This window comes from Electrophorus electricus, chromosome 13 (assembly GCF_013358815.1).
Source record: "Electrophorus electricus isolate fEleEle1 chromosome 13, fEleEle1.pri, whole genome shotgun sequence".
Classification (NCBI taxonomy): Eukaryota; Metazoa; Chordata; class Actinopteri; order Gymnotiformes; family Gymnotidae; genus Electrophorus; species Electrophorus electricus.
In genome coordinates, this window is record NC_049547.1 from 201,233 (window position 1) to 223,004 (window position 21,772).

The 21,772-nt window shown below is 51.1% G+C and overlaps 1 protein-coding gene across 1 annotated transcript in view; it reads right to left on the reverse strand.

Annotated features, from left to right (window-relative positions):
• Positions 1–20,890, reverse strand: part of ltbp1 (latent transforming growth factor beta binding protein 1) — a 124,007-nt gene extending 103,117 nt beyond the window's left edge. Inside the window, 3 exon segments of the mRNA XM_035532542.1 lie at positions 9,209–9,545; positions 19,070–19,140; positions 19,897–20,890. Of these exon segments, the coding sequence (XP_035388435.1) occupies positions 9,209–9,545; positions 19,070–19,140; positions 19,897–20,231 (743 nt within the window). The 5' untranslated portion in view covers positions 20,232–20,890.
• Positions 20,891–21,772: the final 882 nt, after the last annotated feature.

The following is a 21,772-nucleotide window of genomic DNA, read 5'->3' on the forward strand; positions in this document are numbered from 1 at the left end:
CACACCGACATCCAGGCCCACACACACCGACATCCAGGCCCACACACACACCGACATCCAGACCCACACACACACCACCATCCAGACCCACACACACCACCATCCAGACCCAAACACACACCACCATCCAGACCCACACACACACCACCATCCAGACACACACACACACCACCATCCAGACCCACACACACACCGACATCCACACCCACACACACACCGACATCCACACCCACACCGACATCCAGACCCACACACACCGACATCCAGACCCACACACACAACCATCCAGACCCACACACACCACCATCCAGACCCAAACACACACCACCATCCAGACCCACACACACACCGACATCCACACCCACACACGCACCGACATCCAGACCCACACACGCACCGACATCCAGACCCACACACGCACCGACATCCAGACCCACACACACCGACATCCAGACCCACACACCCTGACATCCAGACCCACACACACCGACATCCAGACCAAAACACACCACCATCCAGACCCACACACACACTGACATCAAGACCCACACACATCGACATCCAGACCCACACACACACCACCATCCAGACCCACACACACATCACCATCCAGACCAAAACACCCTGACATCCAGACCCACACACACCGACATCCAGACCCACACACACACCGACATCCAGACCCACACACACACCGACATCCAGACGCACACACACACCGACATCCAGACGCACACACACACCACCATCCAGACCCACACACACCACCATCCAGACCCAAACACACACCACCATCCAGACCCACACACACCGACATCCAGACCAAAACACCGACATCCAGACCCACACACCGACATCCAGACCCACACACACCGACATCCAGGCCCACACACACCGACATCCAGGCCCACACACACCGACATCCAGGCCCACACACACACCGACATCCAGACCCACACACACACCGACATCCAGACCCACACACACACCACCATCCAGACCAAAACACCCTGACATCCAGACCCACACACACCGACATCCAGACCCACACACACCGACATCCAGACCCACACACACCGACATCCAGACCCACACACACACCGACATCCAGACCCACACACACACCGACATCCAGACCCACACACACACCGACATCCAGACCCACACACACACCACCATCCAGACCCAAACACACACCACCATCCAGACCCACACACGCACCGACATCCAGATCCACACACGCACCGACATCCAGACCCACACACGCACCGACATCCAGACCCACACACACTGACATCCAGACCCACACACACCGACATCCAGACCAAAACACCCTGAAATCCAGACCCACACACACCGACATCCAGACCAAAACACCGACATCCAGACCCACACACCGACATCCAGACCCACACACACCGACATCCAGACCCACACACAACCATCCAGACCCACACACACCACCATCCAGATCCAAACACACACCACCATCCAGACCCACACACACACCACCATCCAGACCCACACACACACCGACGTCCACACCCACACACACACCAACATCCAGACCCACACACACAGCGACATCCAGACCCACACACATCGACATCCAGACCCACACACACCAACATCCAGACCAAAACACCCTGACATCCAGACCCACACACACACCGACATGCAGACCCACACACATCGACATCCAGACCCACACACATCGACATCCAGACCCACACACACACCACCATCCAGACCCACACACACATCACCATCCAGACCAAAACACCCTGACATCCAGACCCACACACCGACATCCAGACCCACACACACCGACATCCAGGCCCACACACACCGACATCCAGGCCCACACACACACCGACATCCAGACCCACACACACACCGACATCCAGACCCACACACACACCACCATCCAGACCCACACACAACCATCCAGACCCACACACACCACCATCCAGACCCAAACACACACCACCATCCAGACCCACACACACACCGACATCCACACCCACACACGCACCGACATCCAGACCCACACATGCACCGACATCCAGACCCACACACGCACCGACATCCAGACCCACACACACCGACATCCAGACCCACACACACCAACATCCAGACCAAAACACCCTGACATCCAGACCCACACACACCACCATCCAGACCCACACACACACCGACATCCAGACCCACACACACACCACCATCCAGACCCACACACACATCACCATCCAGACCAAAACAACCTGACATCCAGATCCACACACACCGACATCCAGACCAAAACACCGACATCCAGACCCACACACCGACATCCAGACCCACACACACCGACATCCAGACCCACACACACCGACATCCAGACCCACACACACCGACATCCAGGCCCACACACACCGACATCCAGGCCCACACACACACCGACATCCAGACCCACACACACACCGACATCCAGACCCACACACACACCACCATCCAGACCAAAACACCCTGACATCCAGACCCACACACACTGACATCCAGACCCACACACATCGACATCCAGACCCACACACATCGACATCCAGACCCACACACACACCACCATCCAGACCCACACACACATCACCATCCAGACCAAAACACCCTGACATCCAGACCCACACACACATCACCATCCAGACCAAAACACCGACATCCAGACCCACACACACCGACATCCAGACCAAAACACCGACATCCAGACCCACACACCGACATCCAGACCCACACACACCGACATCCAGGCCCACACACGCACCGACATCCAGACCCACACACACCGACATCCAGACCCACACACACCAACATCCAGACCAAAACACCCTGACATCCAGACCCACACACACCACCATCCAGACCCACACACACACCGACATCCACACCCACACACATCGACATCCAGACCCACACACACACCACCATCCAGACCCACACACACATCACCATCCAGACCAAAACAACCTGACATCCAGATCCACACACACCGACATCCAGACCAAAACACCGACATTCAGACCCACACACCGACATCCAGACCCACACACACCGACATCCAGACCCACACACACCGACATCCAGACCCACACACACCGACATCCAGGCCCACACACACCGACATCCAGGCCCACACACACACCGACATCCAGACCCACACACACACCGACATCCAGACCCACACACACACCACCATCCAGACCAAAACACCCTGACATCCAGACCCACACACACCGACATCCAGACCCACACACATCGACATCCAGACCCACACACATCGACATCCAGACCCACACACACACCACCATCCAGACCCACACACACATCACCATCCAGACCAAAACACCCTGACATCCAGACCCACACACACATCACCATCCAGACCAAAACACCGACATCCAGACCCACACACACCGACATCCAGACCAAAACACTGACATCCAGACCCACACACCGACATCCAGGCCCACACACACCGACATCCAGGCCCACACACACACCGACATCCAGACCCACACACACACCGACATCCAGACCCACACACACCACCATCCAGACCCACACACACACCACCATCCAGACCCACACACACACCACCATCCAGACCCACACACACACCGACATCCACACCCACACACACACCGACATCCACACCCACACCGACATCCAGACCCACACACACCGACATCCAGGCCCACACACACACCGACATCCAGACCCACACACACACCGACATCCAGACCCACACACACAACCATCCAGACCCACACACACCACCATCCAGACCCAAACACACACCACCATCCAGACCCACACACACACCGACATCCACACCCACCGACATCCAGACCCACACACGCACCGACATCCAGACCCACACACGCACCGACATCCAGACCCACACACACCGACATCCAGACCCACACACCCTGACATCCAGATCCACACACACCGACATCCAGACCAAAACACACCACCATCCAGACCCACACACACACTGACATCAAGACCCACACACATCGACATCCAGACCCACACACACACCACCATCCAGACCCACACACACATCACCATCCAGACCAAAACACCCTGACATCCAGACCCACACACACCGACATCCAGGCCCACACACACACCGACATCCAGACCCACACACACACCGACATCCAGACCCACACACACACCGACATCCAGACCCACACACACACCACCATCCAGACCCACACACAACCATCCAGACCCACACACACCACCATCCAGACCCAAACACACACCACCATCCAGACCCACACACACACCGACATCCACACCCACACACGCACCGACATCCAGACCCACACATGCACCGACATCCAGACCCACACACGCACCGACATCCAGACCCACACACACCGACATCCAGACCCACACACACCAACATCCAGACCAAAACACCCTGACATCCAGACCCACACACACCACCATCCAGACCCACACACACACCGACATCCAGACCCACACACACACCACCATCCAGACCCACACACACATCACCATCCAGACCAAAACAACCTGACATCCAGATCCACACACACCGACATCCAGACCAAAACACCGACATCCAGACCCACACACCGACATCCAGACCCACACACACCGACATCCAGACCCACACACACCGACATCCAGACCCACACACACCGACATCCAGGCCCACACACACCGACATCCAGGCCCACACACACACCGACATCCAGACCCACACACACACCGACATCCAGACCCACACACACACCACCATCCAGACCAAAACACCCTGACATCCAGACCCACACACACTGACATCCAGACCCACACACATCGACATCCAGACCCACACACATCGACATCCAGACCCACACACACACCACCATCCAGACCCACACACACATCACCATCCAGACCAAAACACCCTGACATCCAGACCCACACACACATCACCATCCAGACCAAAACACCGACATCCAGACCCACACACACCGACATCCAGACCAAAACACCGACATCCAGACCCACACACCGACATCCAGACCCACACACACCGACATCCAGACCCACACACGCACCGACATCCAGACCCACACACACCGACATCCAGACCCACACACACCAACATCCAGACCAAAACACCCTGACATCCAGACCCACACACACCACCATCCAGACCCACACACACACCGACATCCACACCCACACACATCGACATCCAGACCCACACACACACCACCATCCAGACCCACACACACATCACCATCCAGACCAAAACAACCTGACATCCAGATCCACACACACCGACATCCAGACCAAAACACCGACATTCAGACCCACACACCGACATCCAGACCCACACACACCGACATCCAGACCCACACACACCGACATCCAGACCCACACACACCGACATCCAGGCCCACACACACCGACATCCAGGCCCACACACACACCGACATCCAGACCCACACACACACCGACATCCAGACCCACACACACACCACCATCCAGACCAAAACACCCTGACATCCAGACCCACACACACCGACATCCAGACCCACACACATCGACATCCAGACCCACACACATCGACATCCAGACCCACACACACACCACCATCCAGACCCACACACACATCACCATCCAGACCAAAACACCCTGACATCCAGACCCACACACACATCACCATCCAGACCAAAACACCGACATCCAGACCCACACACACCGACATCCAGACCAAAACACTGACATCCAGACCCACACACCGACATCCAGGCCCACACACACCGACATCCAGGCCCACACACACACCGACATCCAGACCCACACACACACCGACATCCAGACCCACACACACCACCATCCAGACCCACACACACACCACCATCCAGACCCACACACACACCACCATCCAGACCCACACACACACCGACATCCACACCCACACACACACCGACATCCACACCCACACCGACATCCAGACCCACACACACCGACATCCAGGCCCACACACACACCGACATCCAGACCCACACACACACCGACATCCAGACCCACACACACAACCATCCAGACCCACACACACCACCATCCAGACCCAAACACACACCACCATCCAGACCCACACACACACCGACATCCACACCCACCGACATCCAGACCCACACACGCACCGACATCCAGACCCACACACGCACCGACATCCAGACCCACACACACCGACATCCAGACCCACACACCCTGACATCCAGATCCACACACACCGACATCCAGACCAAAACACACCACCATCCAGACCCACACACACACTGACATCAAGACCCACACACATCGACATCCAGACCCACACACACACCACCATCCAGACCCACACACACATCACCATCCAGACCAAAACACCCTGACATCCAGACCCACACACACCGACATCCAGACCCACACACACACCGACATCCAGACCCACACACACACCGACATCCAGACGCACACACACACCACCATCCAGACCCACACACACCACCATCCAGACCCAAACACACACCACCATCCAGACCCACACACACCGACATCCAGACCAAAACACCGACATCCAGACCCACACACCGACATCCAGACCCACACACACCGACATCCAGGCCCACACACACCGACATCCAGGCCCACACACACACCGACATCCAGACCCACACACACACCGACATCCAGACCCACACACACACCACCATCCAGACCAAAACACCCTGACATCCAGACCCACACACACCGACATCCAGACCCACACACACCGACATCCAGACCCACACACACCGACATCCAGACCCACACACACACCGACATCCAGACCCACACACACACCGACATCCAGACCCACACACACACCGACATCCAGACCCACACACACACCACCATCCAGACCCAAACACACACCACCATCCAGACCCACACACGCACCGACAACCAGATCCACACACGCACCGACATCCAGACCCACACACACCGACATCCAGGCCCACACACACCGACATCCAGGCCCACACACACACCGACATCCAGACCCACACACACACCGACATCCAGACCCACACACACACCACCATCCAGACCAAAACACCCTGACATCCAGACCCACACACACACCACCATCCAGACCCACACACGCACCGACAACCAGATCCACACATGCACCGACATCCACACCCACACACGCACCGACATCCAGACCCACACACGCACCGACATCCAGACCCACACACACCAACATCTAGACCAAAACACACCGCCATCCAGACCCACACACACACCGACATCCAGACCCACACACATCGACATCCAGACCCACACACACCAACATCCAGACCAAAACACCCCGACATCCAGACCCACACACACACCGACATCCAGACCCACACACATCGACATCCAGACCCACACACACACCACCATCCAGACCAAAACAACCTGACATCCAGACCCACACACACCGACATCCAGACCAAAACACCGACATCCAGACCCACACACCGACATCCAGACCCACACACACCAACATCCAGACCCACACACACCGACATCCAGGCCCACACACACCGACATCCAGACCCACACACACACCGACATCCAGACCCACACACACACCGACATCCAGACCCACACACACACCGACATCCAGACCCACACACACACCACCATCCAGACCAAAACACCCTGACATCCAGACCCACACACACCGACATCCAGACCCACACACATCGACATCCAGACCCACACACATCGACATCCAGACCCACACACACATCACCATCCAGACCAAAACACCCTGACATCCAGACCCACACACACCGACATCCAGACCAAAACACCGACATCCAGACCCACACACCGACATCCAGACCCACACACCGACATCCAGACCCACACACCGACATCCAGACCCACACACACACACCGACATCCAGACCCACACACACCGACATCTAGACCAACACATCCTGACATCCAGACCCACACACACACCGACATCCAGACCCACACACACACCGACATCCAGACCCACACACACACTGACATCCAGACCCACACACACACCGACATCCAGACCCACACACACCGACATCTAGACCAAAACACCCTGACATCCAGACCCACACACACACCGACATCCAGACCCATACACACACACCGACATCCAGACCCACACACACACACCGACATCCAGACCCACACACACACACCGACATCCAGACCCACACACACACCGACATCCAGACCCACACACACACCGACATCCAGACCCACACACACACCGATATCCAGACCCACCCACACACCACCATCCAGACCAAAACACCCTGACATCCAAGTACACACCAACATCCAGACCAAAACACCATCCAGACCAAAATACACTGAGACTCTTGCCAAGACAGCAAAGATCTCACATGTATACATTAACAGGAAAGAAACTGTCATGGTTGACCAGCCATCAGCCAGGAAGTACACACCCACTCCTGAAAGGGGCCATACTTCTGTTCTGCCATGCTCCCAATCACCAACATATTAATGCAATACACCTGTTCTAACTTGACTCCACTATTTAATCCTGTAGGTCCAAGAGAGGACGCTGCACATTGACGGACCACCGCTGTGAGACGAGCTGCATATTGCACTGCTACCAGCATCTTTTGTTGTTTGTGGATTTTTGTTCGTTATTGTCAGCTCGGACTTGCCTCTCACTTCATCTGTGCGGCCAGCGTCACAGAAACACAAAGACTTTAATAAACAATTACAAACAATATAACTAGGCACCTTATCTAAGAACCCATATGCAACAATACGCCCATGACTTACTGTCACTCATCTGCACACATTTAATGCCTCCCACAAATGCAAGATCATGGCTCCACGGCTAACAGTGCCTCCCAACTATGTCACTAACTGGGGAGATCACATTACTAATGCAGCAAACTAACTCTTATTCCCAAACGGTAACTTAAATCTTAAGGTTTAATTTGGTACTTTGATGTAAACCATCCTGATTTTAGAACATTTCTGTTGCAATTGGTTGCATTTTGTCGCATCACGACTCTTAAGTTAATGGGCCACATGATAATGAGCTATAACTCAACCAGAGGCCTGTGTTACAGAGCACTGAACTCAAAGCACTCACTGATGCTGGAACGGAACCGCTCCGTTGGAGTTGGCCTTCATGGTCAGGGTCCTGTGAGGGTTCCTGCTGCCGGACAGAGGCAAGGGGCCATGAATGGGGCCCTGTGGGAGGACTTGCTGTGGAATAGGTCGCTGGGGTACCACACTATGTCCATTGGTGTGTCCACCAGTTTGGCCAGTGCCGTGTCCATTGGTGTGAGCGTTCCCAGGCCCAGCTGGGTGAGAGGAAGGGGGCAGCGTGGTCTGCTCACAGGATGTGCCCTTAGAACCGGGCTTGCAAACACACATCTGCGGTCGAAGACACATGCCCCCGTTCTGGCACTTGGGAAGACAGTTGGCTGAAACAGAAGGAACAGAGAGAACATTCATGTGGTTCTGTCAATCTGCTACACACCAGAGAACCTACGCAATTATACACCCATAATGTCTGCAGTAGGAACCGCAACAGAATATGAGAGTGTATGATAAAACAACGTTCTTATATTTCAGGATTTTGATGAAGTTTATTGTGCCTTATAGTACACCTTAGTACACCATAGTTACAATAATAAGGACATTTCTCAGTAGGTGTTTCTGACTCTGCTATGAAATGTGACTCCATAAAAAACAACTGTAATTTAACCAACACAATAATAGTTACTTCCTAAATTGATTTAATCAGGCTTTGTTTGTTGCTATGAGCAAAATGTGAGTGTGTGTGTGTGTGTTTCTGTTTTAGCCACTCTGGGCCACTAGGCTGGGCAGGCTTTGTAGTTGAAAGATGACAACCCTTGTCCTGCACCTCACTGCTGTAATTACAGGCTACTACCCGACTCCTGGAGAAACCTAATATCCCTTACACACACACACACACACACACAGACACACAGACACACACACACACGCAGACACACACACACACACACACACACGCAGACACACACACACAGACACACACACAGACACAGACACACACACGCAGACACACACACAGACACACACACACAGACACACACACACACAGACACACACACACACAGACACAGACACACGCACACAGACACACGCACACAGACACACGCAGACACACACACGCAGACACACACACGCAGACACACACACGCAGACACACACACGCAGACACACACACACACACACACACACACACACACACACACACACACACACACACATCTGGTGGAGAATGCTGCTGGGTCACTGAGTGAGACTGGAAGCCATCAGTCCTGGACAGGACAGCAAGAAGAGGAAAGAGGAGCATGCAAAGATATACTGGATATACTGGAAATACTGGATATACTGGGCCACCAACACCACCAACACTGACATCAACACTAACACCACCAACACTAACACATGGCCATGGAGCACAGTCTGGAGCACCAACACCACCAACACAAACACTGACACCAACATCAACACTGACACTGGGCCCTGGAGCACAGTCTAGAGCACTCATACCAACACCAACACCACCAACACAAACACCACCAACTATGCCAATGACACTGAAATATTTCTTTTTTTTCCACCCTCTGACACGCAGTTCTCCAGACGTATCTCAGCATGTTTGGCTGACATTGGGTCATGGATGACAGCCCACCACTTGAAGCTCAACCCTAGTAAACCAGAGCTTCTGTACATCCCAGGTACTCTCAACCCTTACCATGACCTCACAGTTTCCTTTGAGAACTCCCTGGTATCACCGTCTGAAGCTGCCCGTAGTCTGGGCATAACTTTGGACAGCCAGTTGTTGTTCTCAACTCATGTTTCTAATCTAACCAGGTCTTGCAGATTTCTCCTTTGTAACATACGAAGGATTCTGCCCTTTCTCTTGCAGGAAGCTGCCCAGGTGCTTGTGTAGTCTCTTGTGATCTCAAAACTAGACTACTGCAACTCGCTACTTGCTAGTCTTCCTCGAAGAGCCATCAAACCTCTATAACTTGTCCAGAATGCAGCAGCACGACTGGTCTTCAATCTTCTGAAGTTCACACACGTCACTCCACTGTTGGGCTCCCTTCATTGGCTCCCTGTAGCTGCACGCATCAGATTTAAAACCTTGATGCTTGCGTACAAATCCAAAAATGGCCCAGCCCCTTCATACATGAAGTGAATGGACAAAACCCGATCTGTACCTCGAGTACTTCGAACCTCAAGTACGGCTCGGCTTGAAATACCTTGCTTCCGGTCTCATGGAGACAAGCATAGAGACTATTTTCTGTCCTGGCTCCAAGATGGTGGAATGAACTCCCACTTACTGTCCAGACAGCAGAGTCCCTTGCAGTCTTTAAATGCAGATTGATGACCCATCTAAATTAGTACTTATTAGTATTAAATTAGTACTTATTGAAGGGTATTGTTTATTACACTGATGTTTAACAAACTAGCACTTATTGTTCATTGCACTTATCATTGTTTCAGAGAAACCTTATATATTTTTGTACTTCTAGGCATCAGCAGTGATCCCTGTATTTCTACAGTATTCAAGTTCATTGGTATATTTGACTCTAACCTACTGTACTGTACTAGGATGTATTCTGAGTAAATGTCAAAGCACTTTTGTTAGTTGCTCTGGATAAGAGCGTCTGCTAAATGCCGTAAATATAAATGTAAACACCAACACCTACAATGACACCAACACCATCAACAACACCGAACACCCACATCACCAACACCATCAACACCAACAAACATACCACCACCAATACCAACACCAACACTGACATCAACACCAACAGACCCTCGGAGGTGGCACTACCCAAACAAGAGTATTTGACTCCAACGGCAAAGTATTAGATACAAGATCCAGTGTCCATGTGTTTAATGCCTCCGTTGTTAACTTAGATGAACACAGGTGTTTGATAAATACATCTTTAACCCGAGTGATGAGGATCTCAGGTTAGGAAGCACTATGAAGCAACACTTGTTCACACACAGACACGCACACTGCCACTATATATATATATATATATATATATATATAATTAATTTATTTATTTTTTTTGTATATACCATTAATCAATCTTTCCATACAGACTATAAGTCACTGGGTATTTAGCAACCCTCACACACACACACACACACACACACACACCCTTAGCCATGGCACAAGTGGTCACATCATAAATGACATCATTCTCCTAGCACACTGGAGTTACGTTTTCACAGCCCCAGACGTGCCCCCTGCGCTGAGTGGGGCGAGTGATTTCTTTTCCACACTGTGTAAATCATTTCCCTCAAGCCCCCACTACGAGGGGCTCACAGTCTGAAACAGGTACAACAGAAGAGCACTGTTCGATCTCTCTCACATACACACACCTGCACACACACAAACCTGAACAAGCTCGCAAGCACCTTTCAGACCAACGCACTGATCAGCTGAAGGCAGGAGCGCTTTGGTATAATGTTTCTGCAGAGGTTCATTCCAGCGATGTGGAAGTTAGAACCTCCTGTCTGCTCCCAGAACGGCGCGTCTGAGCAACGAGCTGCTCTGGTTTTGGATCTGCAATACACAACATGCAAAACTAGATAAAGATCACAGATGATTAGTTCAGTGACCATTTGTTTTGTTATCCCATCACTAGATGTGAGTGGATAAGACATGAGGATAACAAAAGACCGTCGAGCACACACACACATACATACACACACACAGATACAGAGCATATGGCAGACACAAGGAGGTGAAGAACAAGACAAACTTCCCATTTCCACAGAGAGCAGGTTGAGGATAGTAGAGTGTGTACTGTATAACTCAGTCCTATGTGGGCCGCATGGCTGGGCCGAGCGTTGCAGTAATAGAGACATTCCGACTCGTGCCAGCCTGACCCGTGCCAGCCTGACCCGTGCCAGCCCGACCCGTGCCAGCCTGACCCGTGCCAGCCCGACCCGTGCCAGCCCGACCCGTGCCAGCCTGACCCGTGCCAGCCTGACCCGTGCCAGCCCGACCCGTGCCAGCCCGACCCGTGCTAGCAGCCACGCCGCCTGGGGATTTACATTCACATAATAAGCCTGTTTAGTACCACAGAGCTGCTGTCAAATCCGTGTGTGAAAACACACCTCTCTTTCTTTCTCTGTGTGCCGTTAGAAGTATTCTCAGATCTCGGCTCTTACTGAGATGGTCTCTACATAGCTGTACATCATTCAGAATCTGTGGTGAAGGACTATAATAGTTACTGGTTTTTCTAAAGTAAAGGTAAACTCAGTAGTCAGAAGTACAGATGCCCCGCCCCTCAGAGCTTCACAAAGGTCGCTAAAAGTGGAGGCATCTGGGCCCATGACCCATCATGACCCATCAACATCCAAAGTGATTCATAAAGGACACAGGACCTGAGAGAGGGCGCAAGCCAGCGTGACAGAGCACTCGTGTGCAGTGCTGACTCAGCCTGCGCTGTTCATTCTGGCTTTATTAGCTGTTTCCGCACAGATCTATACTGAAATCTGTTGCATCACTTGTTTTTAATCGCTCTCAACAGCACGAGCACACCAGAAAGTGCGGGCGATAAGCCTGTTTTCCTCGTGCAGTATTTCCAGGCAGACAGAGAGTTTCCAGCGTTTACGAAAGACACATGGGCTCGAGACTGCGCGCTGGCGGGCTGCACACCGCTGACACGAGACAATCCAAGACATAAATAGCAGCACAAGAACCTCACGAGCCTTATGCTAAAGGTACCCTGTAGCAAGGACAAACTAAAAACTTGCGCTCCCAACCGAACACTGTGCCTCTCTGTGGACGACAGTGAATGAAGACTAAAGGGCAGGTATCATATGTCCACATTTCTCTGGAGACCTTGGGGGGAAATATATATATAAATGCACGTGTATCAGTTCATGCTGTATGCATAACTGTTTGCATAAGCAGTACTTACATGCGCATTTATACATAAATGTATATTAAAGTATCTGGCTAATACCTGTGTCCTTTGGTGGTCCAGTACATGTTAAGTCACATGCGCATGGACAGGGTCCAGCGGGGGACAGTCAGACTTCACAGGACAATACTGGTGCTTGGAGTGGGTGAGTACAGCTTGTAATTGTAAGGCCCACCTCATTTCTCTCTCTCTCTCACTGTGTCTGTCTCTCTCCCTGTCTCTTTTTCTCTCTCTATCTCTCTCTCATTTCCAGTTTGTCCTTCTTCCTCAACCATCCTGTAGAGAGAAAAGATAAAAACTGACTCTGTAAACCATCTTTCTCCTCATTCAGTTATCAACATCATCATCATCATCATCATGTCCCCTTTCACCTGTGCTCATTCCTACCATCCCTCGGAGAGAGACTAGGATTGAGTGAGCTCTCTCCTTCCTCCCTGGCGTGTGGCGTGCGCCACACTGAAATATTTTCATGCTGTTTTCCCTGGAATTCGACTCGTGGGCTTTGGCCCAAGTTCAATGATGAGGAAAAGCACGCCAGGGCCGCCGCCCACGAGCCCGAGAACAGATGGGCGGCCTGGGAGACGCACACACCTGGAGGTGCTTCACGCAAACTGCTGCATGAGGAGCAAGGGTCAGAGCTGCAGTCACACACAGGAAGCACCAGGTGTTCTCCAAATCATGCATAATGCGTTAGTAATACATAATACATTATGCATAATGGTCACTGAAAGTCTGCACACAGTGCAGTGAGTCGGACTCCCGTGGGAGTTCCTAGAAAGGTGTTTTAGAAGCAACCATATTATGCCTTCTGGAGCTGTGTTGGAAGAAACTGCTCGTCTCCCATAAGAAGATTCTGTCTTTAGTGTGAAGAGGGTCCCCTCCACACAGCCTGTGTTCACTGTCACACAACGCTTTTTGGGACAAGTTCAGTTAACTGTTCCCACAGACTCTCATGGTGCCATGGAAAAACATTCCTGAATGCTTCAGATATCCCAGCCTAAACTTAACCAGCTCAGCAAACAATTACAAGAGCATAACAAACTCCTCACAATTGTCTGTCATATGGTTCCTATTGGTATACAAACCCACAGTCCTCAGCAAGGAAGGAGACGCCAAATCACATTACGGGACATTTTTAAGTCTGAACGCAGATTGTACCTGATCCTAGACTAAAAGATCTTTCCTGTATGTACATTTGGTAGCACTGTGCTGTGGTCCTTATGCAGTAAGCACAGAAGAACACTGCTAGTCACCTCCAATATCAACCAATAGCAGCACTGCACAGTTTAGTTTTTTTCCTGAATAAACTGGGGTGAGTTAATACAGGGACACTTTAAGGAGCTTTAGAGCAGGGACAGGTTTAAACATGGAGGAGTATTAACACGAAGGGGTATTAACACGGAGGGGTATTAACACGGAGGGGTATTAACACGGAGGGGTATTAACACGGAGGGGTATTAACCTGTGTCAGTGCCCTGGCCATAAAGTACTGGCCTTTGACGCTTGTGGTGAGCAACTCGAATTTCAATTTCTTGCCAATAAAATGGGGCAGCAATGACACACACACACACACACACACACACTCACACTCACACACACACACACACACACACACACACACACACACACACACACACTCACACACACTCACACACACACCTCTATTAAACATTTAGCAGGAGGATTTCTGCTGTGGCCCATGTCCCGTGACAGGAGGGTGTGGAACAGACTGTCACTGATGCCGAGAAGCTCACTGAGCAGACAACAGAGGAGCACACATAAAAGCCAGACCTGCTTGCAGCACGGATGTCTCCCCAACGTTTCACGGACCCCTTACAGTGGGGAAAAGATGACCAAGGACCAAACGTTAAATTCATGTGCTTGTCACGGGATTAATAATCTTATCAGTACACCGTCATGTTCCTGGTTAGGAAACGCCGATGACCAAACTAGGAGACATAACCACGGAATCCAGAGAGCTCAACAAGCAACTAGCTCACAAGGATGCTCTGAAATAAATATTCAATCCTTCAAGAATACTGGTAAATTCATTAGTTAACATTCATAAAAAGTGTAAAAACAACAACAAAACATGCCATAGACTTTTACCATTTTGGCCACAGCTCACATATTTTCTGGCCACATTTTCCATTATAAACTTTCTCTAACATTTCCGCAGAAAATTGAAGACCCCACTGGCCCCGTGCTGGTTGGCTGGCTCGGGGATTTTGGCCCCTGACATCAAATACACCAATCAAAGTCTCCCCCATGACTGAAGAAGCAAAGAACGCTGCTGGTGGCACTCCAAAGGGATCTCCCACCCACTTACACAGGGGCTTTCTGGGACTTCGACCTCTTTTAACCCCTTCAGCTCTCTTCATCCTGGCCTCTAATAGAGGGTCTTCACCATCGAGAAACAGATGCCACAAAGCAACGTGGGTGATCAGTTCGCCGATCCTGTGCTGCTCGGACTGCAGTGATGTCAGAGCTAGGCGCCAATAGTAAACCGATGCAGATCTGATTCACAGACACATCAATTGCCCTAAGAGTGTTTAGCTGTAGCCTCCATCACACACACTCACGGCCCATCTGCAGGGACAGACAGCTACTGGCCTCGTCTACTGAGGAGTGTACAACTCCCTGAAAAGCTGCTCGGCTGTCGAGCCCAGATACTGCAGAAGGGAACTGTTCAGGTCCCGGCCAGCACACCTGAATCAGCTCATAAAACATCTGAGCTAATGAAGGACGGTAGAGCTGATACTCATTAGCTGAAGAGGATGAAGTGTGTGTGTGCGCGTGTGCGTTTTGATAAATGCCAACAGTGTTCAGTGCAGTAGGGGTCCAGAACCACACACAAGGCTTCAGGAACCAGGAGTCAGAAATGACCACACACACACACACACACACACACACACACACACACACACAAACACAGGGACATACCACTCACGCTATGAACACACACAGACACACACACAAACATTTATTCACATACATAATTACATACATATTTACACATGTACACACCTGCACATACCACACCGGACACACAAGGCTTCAGGAACCAGGAGTCAGAAACCATAAGAAATTCTCTGGGCTGCATTGTCTGTCGAATATGCCTAAACCAAAAAATGTCCATCTGATGTATGAGGTCAGCAGTTTAGGTAAGACATGTTCCGTCCTCCCAAAGGAGGACCCCTGGAAGGAGACCCCAGACAGCAAAAAAAAAAGGCATTTTATCAATCCAGAGCCGGAGGAGGAGAGTGAAGGCATGACGTAGGAGAGATCGCAGACAAGATATCAATTACACACAAGGAGCAGGAACAGCCAAAAGCCATCTATTAAACCTGGGTGTCAAAGGTTGGGAACAAGAATGTCTATTAAAAGTAAGAGACAGATGGTGGTTGGTGGGGGAGACGAGGAAGCCCTGAGGCTCCGCCCCTCGAGACCTGGGCTCACAGATCAGCCTGTCTCTTATATAACCCGCTGGCACAGCTCCAGGAGCCAGTGAGGAAGCAATTCCAGGAAGGCCAGGACTGGCTCTCTGTCCTGGATCTTGTCTGCTCCTCTGTCTCCGGGCCTCTGTTCTGCCATCTCGCTTCCCTCAGCACTGACTCCAAAGCTCACCTGCCCCCCCCCCTCTCTCTCTCACTCCCCCGTTTACCCTCCACACCCCCACCCCCGGGTCTGACACCACTGATTTGGCCTGTAGGATGTGCAGCTGCCACTGTGGTTATTTATAAAAGCCATCATAAAAACAGCGCTCGTATCCGTAAGCCTTTGATCCACCATGCCACAGCTAGCCGTAGCCGCATAGCTGCAGGACTCTGAAATCACACGGCATGTCCTTCACCTCATCACTTATTCAATGTGGTAGGGATTACTAACAGTCATTTAACTATTCCAATCAGGAATACTGGGAATTTCCAAAACTGCACCACTACTGGTCCAGGAATGGTACCAAATTCCCTAACACAGCATGATAAACTCTCAGCACGTATCCTTACAACCTGGACACTACTGCTAATCCAAACATCTCTGTGGCTGACGCACATCACTCTGTCACTCTGAAGATCTACACAGATGGACCTGGTTGAAGTTGTTGATCAAAATAAACCAAAGCACAAAATTATTAATGCAGGCAAGGAGGGTCTTGAACTCTTCTGGTCAGGCATTAAAAGGACACCTGATTCTTCTGTCCACTTGGAAGGTGTGTTCTGGCCACTACACTGAGATCTGGGCAGCACACACCAGCCCAGCATAGCAAGCCTCACTGCTTTAGCCTGCAGTGTGGTGCTGGGTGGGACATGTCTTGTGCATCTTACGGCCGTGAGGTCCAGGGCAGTGAAAGACGCAGAGCAACTCAATTCAGTCCAGTTGGATTTTATTTGTATAGTATTTGTAACAACAGATGTTGTCACAATGCAACTTTACACTGAGGAGATTCAAGGCTTCAAATGAGCCAAAGGGGAGCAGAAGGGAGAACTACTCCACGACGGAACGGGGACGGAAAAAGAGAAACAACCACCCTTGTTCTGGGCAATGGTGCATGGTGGATAAATCAGAAGATCACACCATCATTTTACATGAATTATACAAAGAATAAGGACAAAAATACTGATCAGAGCAGCAGTGTGGTAGAGCTGAGACTCATCAGAGCAGCAGTGTGGTAGAGCTGAGACTCATCAGAGCAGTAGTGTGGTAGAGCTGAGACTCAGAGCAGCAGTGTGGTAGAGCTGAGACTCATCAAAGCAGCAGTGTGGTAGAGCTGAGACTCATCAGAGCAGCAGTGTGGTAGAGCTGAGACTCATCAGAGCAGCAGTGTGGTAGAGCTGAGACTCATCAGAGCAGCAGTGTGGTAGAGCTGAGACTCATCAGAGCAGCAGTGTGGTAGAGCTGAGACTCATCAGAGCAGCAGTGTGGTAAAGCTGAGACTCATCAGAGCAGCAGTGTGGTAGAGCTGAGACTCAGAGCAGAAGCTCTGTAATACTCACGTTTGGTGCAGCGCTGAGACCCTGGGGCTTTGCTCCATCCAATACAGCACTGCCCTCCACAGACGTTTACACTGCAATGACAGCGAGACACACACCGTGGGTTTCGCCGTCTCGGTCACTGACTCACTTAAGACCACACACCCACTATTCACACACTGCTGGAACCATGAACATTCACATACAACTACACATACACACACGTGCAATATTTGAGAATGTGGACAAGACATATGTACGCACACACACACACACACACACACACCAATAAGAGGGACTACACATACATAGAAGCAAACACATTCACTCAAAGACAGGTGAACTCTCTGAACCTCATCCAGACACACACACTCACACGGGACAGATTCATCGTCCTGACCATAACCCCCAGATTCAACCCTTTCCCACGACTAGTGTGATCCAGACTCTAACCCCATTCTATTCCTTCCTCCCCGAACGAGGCTGCTCTCATGGGGCACTTTGTCCTCCTAGCTAACCTCCCTCCTTCACTCTGTGCTCACTCCAACAGGACAGTCTAATAACCAGTAATGTGCACCTGGGGGAGGGCTGTGGCCTCCAGTGTGCAGCGTTTCACCAGGGTTATAGGGTCACTGGCACGAGATCCAGTCCTTGCACTGCATTCTGTAAAGAATAGTGCTGCACATGCTGAGAGCTTTCTGGGTCACTGGATTATTACGGTCTATAAACTATTATTAATACTCTATTACTGTCTATATATTACCGTCAAATACTGTACAATGTAACGATGAGAAGAGGCCGCGCATATCCTCGCATGCGTCCCTAATCTAAGTCTGAATAGCCGTTCTTACCCAGACAGCTTCACCGCATGGCTCGCGTGCCGCACGGGCTGCGTGAGCTGGGCGTCGTGGCGGAGCGGCACAGCCGGGACGGCCCGGTTACCGGTTCTCCGGGTTCTGACTTGGCCGCCGAAGCGAGCAGTGAGCTCGACGTTGTACGTGTGCGGTTGTCCGCTGGCTCCAGAGCGCGATGTAATGGAGCTCACGTGGACCCTGTCCGTGCCTCTCTGTCCGGGCTGCAGCACGTAGTATCTCCGGAAACCACTCTGATCCGCGGAAACCAATACCGGCGAAATTAACACGCCAAAAGAAAATATAACGTCCCACCTAATAACAGCCATGTCCATTTAACATCCGCTAGGAGCGCGCGTCTCAGTGAGCAGGGGAGCCCGTGCGTAACTCAGGCAGAGGAGACGAAGAGAGAAAAGACCGAGGAGCTCGAGGAAAAAGTTCCTAATTCCTGAGCAATGTCATCTAATGGCCATCAGACGAACTCCAGAGGAAACCTGAACTACAAGAGAGAGAAAACCAGCGTAAATGTAAAGAGGCTCGAGACGGGCGACGTTACTAGAAGCGGCGTCCTCTCGTGGGTCGCTGGGAGCTCGCGCCGCCTGGGCTACGTGTGCGCAATATTTAAGCTCGCGGATAAAGTTGAAAAGTCTTTAAAAGTTTCACTGTGTTGGGGTAGGAGCTCGTGGCTGAACCCAGCAGCCAATCTCCTGCAGACATGACGTCATTAATGGTGCTCTTATTGGAACACGCGCGTGGGGCTGAACCCTGAAACCCACCGTAAAAATAATGTATGCACACGCAGAGAGAAGAGAGGAGAAGAGAAGAGGACCCAAAGTGTCCCAAGTCTGCACGCAGCACGACAAAGCCGGACTAACACAACATGGTGGTTAGTCATGTCCACAGCAGAGGCGTGGACAGAAGACAAAGCAACTCTTTCTGTATAAGGGGTGAATGGAAGTAAATGATCTTTCAAACGGACTCGGACAATAGTTATGGTTGTTGTTGCTGCCTGACTTATTTCCTGGTTATATTATTATTATACCCTTCATGTTTATGTTATTAAATACAATATTTAATCCATAATTGTCTGCAAATCCAAGTAAATTTAATTTATGACCAGCTGGACTCTTGATAAAGGAACATCACCAACTGAATGGATGTTATAAACCCTTTGCCTATTAATACCAGCAATATCTAGCACTCCCCTACTACCAGTCTACAGGAATAGCTCAGCCACTCCGCACGCCGTGCTATCACTCTGCGTCCTCATTAGCGTATTACAGACACTTCTAAAGTGCGTTGTTGCGGAGTGACTCAACCACCCATCACGTCCAGCTGGAAACATGCCAACACGCATGTCTCTGTCACGCTGGCAGGAAGAGTGTGTGTGAGATGAGGTGTATTTCAGAGAGGAAACACCAGCTGATAGCACAGAGGTTTCTGAGTAAGGCAGGCTCTCAAGAGTGCCAACATTTCTGACTTAAACAGCAGTTTACATTCAGACGTGCAGAAATCCCTTTCTGCTGTATAACTGAGCAGAACTACAGTGAGATATTTAGTTATACTTCACATTATACTGCACTGGTGTAATTTATTACAGAATATTTACGTGCCGAAATGACAGATGCTCACCTTAAGAAAAGTCTCTCAGAACGGACAGGTTAAGGCACTGGAACCAGGTCAGGCCTTTTAATAGGGTTAAAAAACAATGAAGGACCAGCATGAGTGAGAGAGGCAGAGAACAAGAGAAGGGGAGTAAAATGTAAATGGTAGAGTTAGTGAAAACTACAGTGCCTACAGGGCTGCTCAGACTGTCCTAACTGAGCCCTGTGAGGGGACATCTAGGCCCACCAACACTGAGCTCTGCATCTGCAGG